Source organism: Physeter macrocephalus, chromosome 20 (assembly GCF_002837175.3).
Source record: "Physeter macrocephalus isolate SW-GA chromosome 20, ASM283717v5, whole genome shotgun sequence".
Classification (NCBI taxonomy): domain Eukaryota; kingdom Metazoa; phylum Chordata; class Mammalia; order Artiodactyla; family Physeteridae; genus Physeter; species Physeter macrocephalus.
Window position 1 is genome coordinate 20,120,047 of NC_041233.1, and position 12,372 is coordinate 20,132,418.

At 37.2% G+C, this 12,372-nt stretch overlaps 1 protein-coding gene across 9 annotated transcripts in view; it reads right to left on the bottom strand.

The window, feature by feature from the left end:
* CTNNA3 (catenin alpha 3) overlaps window positions 1–12,372 on the bottom strand; it is a 1,750,900-nt gene that overhangs the window by 1,661,903 nt on the left and 76,625 nt on the right. For 6 of the 9 annotated variants that reach the window (XM_028481840.2, XM_028481834.2, XM_028481839.2 and 3 more), the window contains one exon: window positions 1,056–1,160. In XM_028481840.2, coding sequence (XP_028337641.1) covers window positions 1,056–1,154 — 99 coding nt within the window. In that variant the 5' untranslated portion in view covers window positions 1,155–1,160. Of the gene's footprint in view, window positions 1–1,055; window positions 1,161–5,643; window positions 5,741–12,372 lie in introns of all 9 variants that reach the window. The other 3 variants (XM_028481837.2, XM_028481836.2, XM_028481838.2) reach the window with 2 other exon arrangements.

Below are 12,372 nucleotides of genomic sequence, written 5' to 3' on the forward strand. Positions count from 1 at the left end.
TTTTTTTTTTAGATTCCATATATATGTGTTAGCATACGGTATTTGTTTTTCTCCTTCTGACTTACTTCACTCTGTATGACAGACTCCAGGTCCATCCACCTCACTACAAATAACTCAATTTCGTTTCTTATTATGGCTGAGTAATATTCCATTGTATATATGGAGGCACTTATTTTGAATTGTCTTTCCAGTAGGAGATATCGACTGTGTTAAGTAAAAATGTGTACAAAGTCTATTCTCAGAGCTACTCCCCTCCCCACCATCCACCTCACAAAGAAGACAAGCAGATTTTTAAATTATCAGAGGTAAGGTCACTGTTGATTCTCACTTAAGAAACCCTTGAGTACTTCAAGGCCTTAGAAAAAGGGACAATTTGTCTTAGGACGTATGATGTAAAGTAGGCCGAAAGGGGGATTTCCTCGCAAATTTTGGGTTAAAAACAAGAAATTTAAATCTATACTATAGTGTAAGTTTCTTCAAGCTCTGCTTTAAGAAAAGCCAATGAATAAAATCTGGGCTTACAAAATAAATAAGTTGGAGAATCATTATGCATATTATCAAGGAATTATTTACTTTATGAAAGACTTTATCACAGAATGCCTTAAATATCTGCTTTTCTCATACATTTTGGTATTTCAAAAATAATTTCCTATTTGACAAATGAGCCACCATGTGCTTTGGGGCAAGTCACTGAAATTCTCTAGGCTGTTTCCTCATCTATGTAACAAGGATGGTTTTAACCATGCTGCCTGCCTCACTCAGTTTTCATGACTATCAAACAAGATAATTTACATAAAGGTACTTTGAAAATTGCATATGCATATTATTACTTCTGTTGCTTTTAAAAGAGAATCTGGGGAGGAACTTTCAGAATTTTATCATTATTATTACTAAATACATACTTTTGTACACTTTAAAAACATTTTGAAGGACAATTTTAGGTAACATATTCATTCTATAAAAATCAAATCTTTCCTTGGTTCATTATCTATTTTTCCTATGTTTTTCAGTTCTTTTGCAGTTACTACACGCTGTAATTTCCATGGTATTAATACCTGGATTATGAGAGGCTCCAGCAGCTTCTCTACAGTGAATGTCTGGACCTGCAGATCCTGAGGATTGACATTCAGTGTGATTGGTGTTTCAGCTGACATGACTGCCTGTGCACAAAAACAAAAAGACACTTATTAATAAAGAAAAATACTTTCTAAAGGAAAGCACTAATGAAAATCATAGTGTACGTGAGATTAGTATTCAAGCACCTCCTCCTGCTATCAGTTGTAGCCCTCAGAGGACCAGGGTGCCAAGTCCACCAACAGAGAAACAAGATATTCCCCAACTGTTCTCTGAGGTCATGCTTCTGGGCTTAGGTCCTCTGACAAATTAATCTACGCTAGTATGTTCATGACTGAAATAATAAACAGCCAGGGTGACTTTGCATTTGATCAGGAGTCTTAAGTGAAAAAGAATGGCTGAGTTGGTGAGACATATTTGGAAGAGCAGAAAGTGAGAGCAGAAAGTGAGACACAGAAGTAGAGAAAAAACGCATGGACACCAAGGGGGGATAGCGGCAAGGGGTGGGGGAATTTGGAAGGGGAATTTGGAAGAGAGGTGCTACATCTCTATTTGCCTGGGGAATTGTTTGAAGGTTTTGATTTGGAGAAGGAAGTTTGGGGCAATTTACTTTCCTGTACAGAAAAAAAATTAATATAAATTGGCATAGTTATTATAAAATGACAAATCTGAGAAGGCTTTGATATTTGGGCAAGACAAAATAAGAAAAAAATTGCAAGCCATTCTTTAAGACATGAACATTAATCTTAAAAGTCGATGCAGTGAGATTTTTGCATAAGAATACATATATATATCAAATGACCATATGTGGAATTTCATAACATATTCAAAGTAACACATCCGCCGTGAAGACTATTACCCAAATCACTAAGCCCACAAATTTGTATTATCTTGTTCACAGTCAATAATCACCCAGCAAGTATTTACTGAAGGTTCATGGAGATAAACAGTAAGAAATACATCTATCCTATATATAACTTAGCCTATTAAAAATAAACTTAGAGTCTACAGGAATGTGTGTTACTATCAATGCACAAATCTTTCCATTTAACTGTTACCTATTTTCTTTCAAAGTTTCCTATATTTGCAGGCTAAGAGAACATAAGAATCTGCCCCTGGAAAATATCTTGATATTCCCTATGATACTCATGGAAACTAAAACAAAAAAAGAATTAGAATGTATTACTTTTACTTAGTTTCTCTATTTATTATTTTAGATATAAGGGTAGATAAATGTTTTGTTTTTAGTTGACTGGTTGATTCTATGAATGGAATATGGATGGATAGATGAATGAGTGAAAGAATGAATGAATGAATGAGGACACATTTTCATGGTGTCTCTTTTATCCAGAATCAGTCCTTTTAAGACTCCTCTCACTCTCAGTGATTCTAGGAAAGAAGATTGTTCTTTTTCCTATACCTATGCCTCCAACCCCTAAGGGAAATCAGAATCTCAGGGTAGGGCCCAAGTTCCCTCCCAACTTCTTCCCCTGAGAGTCTATCCCCATTCTCCTCCTACCCTTTCTCAACTCCCACTGGTCTAGTTCCATAAAATCAGCATCTCTTTGCTCTTCAACCTCTCCCACTCACTGGACCCTTCCCCTGGATCCATAAATGTGTTACTGTATATAACCAAAGATAATCATGATGTCTTTGTGTACATGTAATTGAAAAGATCAGTGCTTCACCAAGGCCTTTCCACACCATATATCTGATACATGTGCAGAGAGATGCACAAACAAAACCACCCTATAACAAAAAATCTTCCTTATTGGCTCTTATCTTGATGTAATCTAATTCTTAGGTTAGTAACAACAATTTTTTTAAATAGAGGCAAATACTATAGAACCTAGAAGTCTTACTGCTCTCCAAATATTGGGCTGGCCAAAAGGTTCGTTCGGTTTTTTCCATAAGATGGCACTAATAGCACTTAGCTGTCTTTAACTTCATTCAAAACAATTTTGTTAGATTGTATGTGACAGCTGTCATATCAGCGTGCATTTAAAAAAAGACATCAAAATTGGTTAATTTTTGTGTAGCCATTTTAATATTGAAGATAGAAAGAAAAAGGCAACATTTTCAGCATACTATGCTTTATTATTTCAAGAAAGGTAAAAAAAAACAACCGAAATGCAAAAAAAAAAAATTTGTGCAGTGTATGAAGAAGGTGCTTTGAATGATCAAACATGTCAAAAGTGGTTTGCGAGGTTTCGTGCTGCAGATTTCTTGCTGTACGATGCTCCACGGCCGGGCAGACCAGTTGAAGTTGACAGCGATGAAATAGAGACATTAACTGAGAACAAACAATGTTATACCATGTGGGAGATAGCTGACATACTCAAAATATCCAAATCAAGCGTTGAAAATCATTTGCACCAGCTTGGCTATGTTCATTGCTTTGATGTTTGGGTTCCACATAAGTTAAGCAAAAAAAACCTTCTTGACCATTTTTCCTCATGCAATTGTCTACTTAAGCATAATGAAAATGTTCCATTTTTGAAACAAATTGTGACCAGTAATGAAAAAGTGGATACTGTACAATAATGTGGAATGGAAGAGATCATGGGGCAAGTGAAATGAACCACCACCAACCACACCAAAGGCCGGTCTTCATCCAAAGAAGGTGATGTTGTGTATATGGTGGGATTGGAAGGGAGTCTTCTATTATGAGCTCCTTCTGGAAAACCAAACAATTAATTCCAACAAGTACTGCTCCCAAGTAGAACAACAGAAAACAGCACTTGACGAAAAGCGTCCAGAATTAGTCAACAGAAAGCTCATAATCTTCCATCAGGATAATGCAAGACTGCATGTTTCTTTGACGACAAGGCAAAAACTGTTACAGCTTGGCTGGGAATTTCTGATTCATCTGCCGTATTCACCAGACATTGCACCTTCAGATTTCCATTTGTTTCGGTCTTTACAAAATTCTCTTAATGGAAAAAATTTCAATTCCCTGGAAGACTGTAAAAGGCACCTGGAACAGTTCTTTGCTCAAAAAGATTAAAAGTTTTGGGAAGACAGAATTATGAAGTTGCCTAAAAAAATGGCAGAAGGTAGTAGAACAAAAGGGTGAATACGTTGTTCAATAAAGTTCTTGGTGAAAATGAAAAACGTGTTTTTATTTGAACTTAAAAACCACAGGCACTTTTTGGCCAACCCAATATATGCCACATGGCTACACTCCATGATTCTCTTACTGCAAAAATGGATATGTGAAGTATTATTGAGAATAATAGGAATCTGCCAAAGACTGTCCCCAGGGACTTACCATAGAAATTTGTACATAGTCAAAATAGTGAATTTCAAATATGCTTATAATCAAATATACTCATAATATTTATATTTCTTTCATGTGTCTTCAGCAAAGTTTGACATTAAAAACAAAGATAATTATGCTAAAAGTTTCAAGGGAAACAATTATGACAAATCTAATAATTTAAAGCATTTAAATACAACTATATACTCCAAAATTGACTGTATTATTAAAAACACTAATACACACTAATCACTTTGTGTATAGTAACAAAACATTTTCTAGTCAACTCAGGAAATTGATTTGGAGATCAAGGTAATAATAGGCAGAAAACTGTAGAATTTTGCAAATGAAGTCAAAGCAAGGTCAAAGTCCAACAAATTTTTAGACCTCTTGTAGCAATAACACAATGTGAATCCAAAACAAAAATTCTACTAGGGTGTGGATATTATACACCAATGTGTTTGCATTTTATAATCCACAAAATTTTAAGAGTTAAAAAGTACCTCCCAAACATTTCAAGGACACCTCCTACAGCGTCCTTCATTTCAACAATGTACTGGGCTTGGATGAATAGAAATGAGATGCTCCTAGCTGATCTCCCTGTGCTATGCGGCTACTTCCCACTAGCTATCTATTTTACGTTTGGTAGTGTATATATGTCCATGCCACTCTCTCACTTTGTCACAGCTTACCCTTTCCCCTCCCCATATCCTCAAGTCCATGCTCTAGTAGGTCTGTGTCTTTATTCCTGTCTTACCCCTAGGTTTTTCATGACCTTTTTTTTTTTTCTTATATTCCATATATATGTGTTAGCATATGGTATTTGTTTTTCTCTTTCTGACTTACTTCACTCTTTATGACAGACTCTAGGTCCATCCACCTCACTACAAATAACTCAGTTTCGTTTCTTTTTATGGCTGAGTAATATTCCATTGTATATATGTGCCACAACAGTGCAAGAGTGTTCCCTTTTCTCCACACCCTCTCCAGCATTTATTGTTTCCAGATTTTTTGATGATGGCCATTCTGACCGGTGTGAGATGATATCTCATTGTAGTTTTGATTTGCATTTCTCTAATGATTAATGATGTTGAGCATTCTTTCAGCTAGGTGGTTTGTGACCACCTAGAGGGGTGGGATGGGGAGGGTGGTAGGGAGGGAGATGCAAGGGGGAAGAGATATGGGAACATATGTATATGTATAACTGATTCACTTTGTTGTAAAGCAGAAACTAACACACCATTGTAAAGCAATTATACTCCAATAAAGATGTTAAAAAAAAAGAAAAAAAAAAGAAATGAGATGCTCACTATACCATTAGATGCCAGTGATCACTTTTATAAAGTTCTTCCTTATGTTGAGTTGAAATCTGCCACTTTTCAACTTCTATCCAATAGAGACAGTTTCCTAAAGTAGGAAAGGTACAGGTTTGGAGACAGGCAGACTAGATTAAAATCCCAGTTTTCAGAATCAAAGGGAGGAAAACAAATCTCTTGACAGCAGTAATAGATGTCTCCAGGGATAGTCCTTAAGGCAGAACAAAGTACCCATGTGGATCCTTCCCATCTCCCCAAGTTGTCTTTGTCCATAATGCCTGAATTTTCTTTACTCCACTTTATTCATTGACTTAAATTGAGCTTATAGCAATTTTAAATTCATTTAGTTAACAAGCATTTCATTTTTAAATGCAGTTAACTCTGAGAGGTCATAGGGGACACACATTCAATCATGCTTTGGAAGAGTACATGAGACCAAGGTGATGTGTCCTCCCAGAGCCCATATGTACCCTTCTGACACACTCAGGGTATCCAGTACCCCCAACTCTCTGCTCAATGAGTCCAAGCCTACTTCCAGTGCCTATGCCAGCCTCTTCCTGCAATCCATCCTTCCAAGAGTGAATTACAACATGCCCATCCTTATACCTGAGAGGTAGCCAAGAGGCAGCTGTTTGCTGATGAGTATGTATGAAGCTTGGACATGCAAGCTGGGCTGTCCACTTGCATGTACCCAAGGCCTCTCAAGTGCAAGACAGAGCCACAAGTGGAAAGAAAAGGAAGCTGACCATCAAGGTCATGGGTGAGCTCCCCATCCACCACCTCATTCTAACAAGAAATTTCAAAGAGTACAAGAATTCTAAATACAGATCTATAACTTCCAGGTCATTTTGAAGGTATATTTCTCAAGGTAGGAAGATAGGAGGATAGAACCTACTTTAGCAGCTTGTTAGCTTGACTTGTAGCTTTTACATATGTAAGTATGGTATGCAGGCCTCCATTTTATACTTTCAATCTGCTCACTACAAATGTTAAGGATCAGCCTGCCCAAACTTTCTAGAGCTCCATATCACCAAGTTCTTTCTTTTTGGTCAGATTTGCTCTTACATTGTTTCCTCAATCTTCTAAGACATGCAGTTGACACAGAGGTAGGGTAAAAAGTCATCAGTTCTTCCACTTTTAGGAGAAGACTTCCAAGCTTCTATAACAAAATTACTTCTCTTTTCCTCTCTTTTTTCCCCCTCATTCAAATGCTCTGTTATTATTTTTTCCTTAAGTTTATAGGTTTCCATGCAAGAGTATATGTATATTTCTTTACTGTTTTTATTAAAATTATTTTTGTGATCATTCAACATTACATTCATGGGAAAATAAATAAGTACATAAACAATTTAAATACTCAAAAAACATAACAAAATTCATATTGATGACCTGGGTGGTGGCAGCAGAAGTGGACAGAAGTGGTCAGATTGTAGATATATTGTGAGCCAATAGGAATTCCTGACATATTGAACACAGGATAAAAAGAATGCAAGATATCTTTAAGTTTTTTGTCTGAAGCAACTGGAAAGATGGAGTTGCCATTAACTCAGGTAGAGACTGCTGCAGAGGAGGAACAGGAAGATGAAGAGCCCAGTTTGGGACATGATAAATTTGAGATGCATGTTAGACATCCAAGCAGAGATGTTAAGTAGGCAGTTGGATATATGAGAGCAGAGTTTGGGAGAGAAGTCTGGGATGAAAATACAAATTTCAGAGTTGTCAACATAAAGGCGGATGGAATGAGACAACCAAGGAGGAAGTAGACAGGAAGAGACAGGTCAGAGTCAAAGGACTATTGTGAGTGAACAGAAATATAGGCAGTGATACTCAGAGGTTTATACAATTAAGATTTGCCTTTGAGGGACTTCCCCGGTGGTCCAGTGGCTAAGACTCTGCACTCCCAATGCAGCAACCCCTGGTCAGGGAACTAGATCCTACATGCCGCAATAAGAGTTCGCATGACACAATAAGAGTTCACATGCCACAAGTAAAGGTCCCATGTGCTGCAACTAAGACCCAGCATAGCCAAATTAGTTAATTAATTAATTTTTTAAAAATTTGCCTTTGATTGAACTAGTAAAATATGGCTCTTCTGGCAGGCCAATTAGAAAAAGGGTAAACATAGCCCAGTAGGTATTAGCAGGAAGGCCCCCAGTTTGTCCAGCAGAGGGAGGGCTAGATTTCAGCTCCACTCAGCCCCTCAGCAGGGCAATATGCAGCAGCCAGTGTGAGACACACTGCTGCTCCCCTACTCCCACTGTCTTGCTAAAGGATTCCTAAATTCATTCATCACCATTAGATCTCAGTAATTAAGTGCACTGGCTGTGAAGTTGGACTGCCTGGGTGAGAATCTAGGCTCTGTTCCTTGCTCACTGGTGACTTTGGACAAGCTAGTAAACCTCCCTAAACATCAATTTTATCATCTGTAAAATGAGAATAATAAGAGTACCCTCTTCAAAAGGATCTTGAAGATTAAAATTAAAAATCCATATAAAAGTCATAACTTAGCCCATGCTTCAGACACCTACTAAGGGCTGAACAAATATTAGTTGATATTATTATCCCCTTTTCAACAGGAAAGCAGAATCTACTTGTCTACATTTAGGTTAAACATATCTCTTTCATCTGTAGAGCTTGTAATTATTATTCAAGAATGCAAGAATGCTTTCACTCTTAGTTCCCACAACTAAGCCCCTTTAGGGCTTAAAACAAAGCTTCCCTCTGGTGACTCATTTCACTGGATCTCTTGACTTCAAAATCTAAGGCATATTTCCTACATGTGCATTAATTAGAAATGCAACATGCCTAAATAATCTTTAAAAAAAATTCCTAATGCATAACGGCCTCATAAAGGATCTTGAGCCCTTTGAAAGCAATTCCAGAGTGATACATAAAAGGTATGCACTAAAGTTAGGGCTACAATTATTAAATGCACTACATGTCCAGATCCCCAAGACTCTGAACTTTTTATTTCCTTAACTTCCAAGAATTCTGGGTTTCAACATGATAAAAAAAGTTACATTTCATAATAAAAAGTAAATATCTTTAGCATGTTAAATTCAAACTTTCAAAAGTTTCTTGGAAGCATTTGAAGTTCTTTTTAATAACTTTTGGATAGTCATATTACTGATGTTTTTTGAAAAATAATCAAATTGAGCTCCTCCCCAAAAAATTATGAGTTTTATAGATTCTTTATGAGAAGACTCAAATTAAATTAAATTAAAACGTCTGCTTCCTCTGTTCATAGTAACCAAAATAAAACTTGTTTCCCCACAACCTAAATGGCAACTGCAAAAAATGACAGAAAACAAACAAAAAATCCAAAAGACTGACTTAACTAATATGAAATAAAACAAAGGAAAACATCAGATTCTACTTATATTTAGGTCTTATATCCTTCTTGTAGTGAATGGCTGGTCAAGTCTAACGGCCCTCCAAAATAAAGCAAAAGGTTGTAATTCAATTTCTGATTTAACTGAAAAGTAACAATGTATATAAGAATTTTATAAGATGGCCTTATTACCCCTCTTCTGATAACACACCTTTTATGTTATTTTATGAAACGCCAGCTCACACTGAAAGCTCACCCTGCCTTTCACAATGGCACACATTTTCAAAATTGCAGGTATGAAGAAAGGACAAAAATGCCCCATGGTTGTTCTGTGTAGCAATGCCTTTCAATTTAAGGACATTTTGTACCATATAAAATTATACCAGAACTGAGATCCTATCTCATATAAGCCCAGCATAAATGTTACCTACCTGTTATTTAAAAAGCCAAAGAACTAAATTAGTCCAATTGAAGTCTAAGAAGAAGATAATCTAGTGTGTGAAAGCTCAGAGAAGCTTTCATTGAATCACCCAGAACAAGAATAACCTTCTATAAGCATCAAGTTTAAGCAACCAGGGCAGAAGTAACATGCCCTTCATATACACCTTGAAAGTGACAGTAGCTTTTGTTGCTGCAAGTCCAGTGGGCCTATGGGTCAGTCCCACTCCATAATATTATAAGACAACTCAAATATATGTGAATTCTCCTAAGGTCTGGTATTTTTGAAAAGCAAAGAACAAAGAGAAAAGAGTAAAGGAAGTAGAATTCTTGTCAACCTCAATTTAAAGCAAAAAAATTCCCATTTCTTCTTTGTTCTCTGATTACCTAGAAATAAATAAGATCCTGCTTATCATAATAGAGAAAACAAAACCAAAGTCTCTGAAAACATTACATTCATTTTTCTACAAATCTATTAATATACTGGGGGAAACCGATAGTATATAACTATTTTGAGAACTTCAGCTGCTTCTCTGACTCCTGGTTTTCCATTCTTCCATATTCTCTGAAGAGAGGTTTTAAATCTGCCAGAATCTTCCATCTAACCATCCAAGTTCACTATTTTACCACTAGTTTTTAAAATTTTCTCCAGGAACTCTAGCTATATACCTATTAACCCTATTTAACCATTTCTCAACCCACATGCTAAGTATTTTTCTATAGTAAACAAAAGACTTTCTCCTCTGGCTTCAAAATACTGCTTTCTACCCTTCTGCCATTCTTTCCCAGTATCTTTTACTATGATCAGCCATATGCATACATATATCCCCATATCCCCTCCCTCCCACCCTCCCTATCCCACCCCTCTAGGCATCGAAAAGCACCGAGCTGATCTGCCTGCTGCTGCTTCCCACTAGCTATCTATTTTACATTCGGTAGTGTATACATGTAGATGCTACTCTCACTTCACCCCATCTTCCCCCTCCCCCCGCCATGTCCTCAACCCTTTTACTCCTCCTTATCTACTAACTCCTGTTAACTAGGGGTCTTAACCCCAGGATCCATCCCTTACCTGCTAGTCTCTGCTCCACATTATATTGTTCTTTCAGAACAATCTCATCCTAGAGTTTCAGTTCAACTTACAGCCTCTGATTCAACAGTCCAGACCTCTCACCTGAGCTTCAGAGCCCCCAGATCCACTTCCCACTGGGCCATCTCACAGGCACCTCAAAACTGAACTCCATGATCTCTTCCTCAAAACCTGTTACCGCCATCTTCAGTTCTGATCTAGATTAATGACATCACCACACAGTGGGCACCCACACCCAGCCCATAACTTGAATGTCATCCCAGAATATTTTTTTTCACTCTGCCTCTCTCTTCATATCAGATTAGTGGAAAAGTCACACAGCTTCTACTTCCTTAACTCTTCTTATATTGGCCATTTCCTCTCCATTCACATTGGTACCTCCTCAGTTCAACCCTGGTTAGACTTACTTAAACTTTGCAATGATACCCTAACTGGTCTCCCTTCTTTTTCACAACCTCCAATTTACCCTCCAAGCTATTCCCCGAGTGATGTCTCTAATATAAAATAAGATAATGTTACACCAACCCCCTGCTTAAAACCCTCAATGATTCTTCATCTGGACACAATAAAGTTCAGGCTCCACTGAATGACTCGAGGCAATTTGCCCTATCTCTCCAGCTTCTTCTTTGTCTTTGACACACCTCCTCCCTGTACTCCATTCATGCCAAAGAATTTGAAGTTCTCTAAATGGACCGTACTCTTTCATTCCCCTTTTCAACCTCAACTCAAACAACCCTCTTTACATCTTAATAAACACCACACACACACACAAGCACATACACACTCATGGTAGAAGTAAGCAATGCTTTACTCTGTACACTATACAGAACTCTAAGAGAATCATCATCATCATCCTACCATCTCCTAGGATTTATTATAATATATGGTAGAATAAATGCATGTTTATGTCACTTCCTTCCATCAAAACTAATGGAATACAGAAAAACTCAAAATCAAAATTTCCTCCATCTTAAAGGAAACTTGGCATTACCCCAAATTACGAATAAAGAAATAAAATGAAATCTTGACTAAATTTTTTTAAAAGGAAAGTGTAAGTCTATACACATCTCAACCGGAAATAATTTTCTCTAAAAGTGCCACGACCCTGAAATTCCTGTTCAAGCGTCCTTTGATTAGAGAATTAAGATGTAGGGCATGGATAGGTACAGTAATCAAAGGGGATACCCCTATTTGAAAGACCCAGTTTGAGACTGTAGAATCACCAAAGTGAGAAGTCAGAATTAGCACGATGACATGCCATTTCTGTCTGTGACTAAGCCCATGTAGCCAGGGGAACTGCTCAAGGTCAAGTAGAGTGAAGGAAAGAAGGGATGTTAAATCATCAGCTCACAGTGCTAATAGTCTGTGACTTAAAGGACTTTACCATGAAGCACACTGAGTTTTGGAGCACCAAACAATGAAAGGAAAATGTTCCTAGGAGCAAAAAAATAACAACTTTGGTAAGAAAGTAAAAATTGCCAACAACCTCAACTCACTCCCGCCCAAGCCTGACCCTCCCTACACACTGTTCTTCAGTAAATGTCTGGTGGTATACAAATACCAGTAATGGGAACACTACATAAAAAGTGCCAAAAAAAAGAGAGAGAGAGAGAGAGAGAGAAAGAAGAAAGGAGAGGAACCAAAAAATGTATACGAATAAGGATTAATGAAGGAAAGAGAGGAGTTATACTACATTTACAAAAGAAAGCTGTGACTGCAAAAAGGCTTGCATTCTTGCTTATACTTTTTTTTTAATACATCTTTACTGGAGTATAATTGCTTCACAATATTGTGTTAGTTTCTGTTGTACAACAAAGTGAATCAGCCATATTCATACATATATCCCCATATCCCCTCCCTCCCA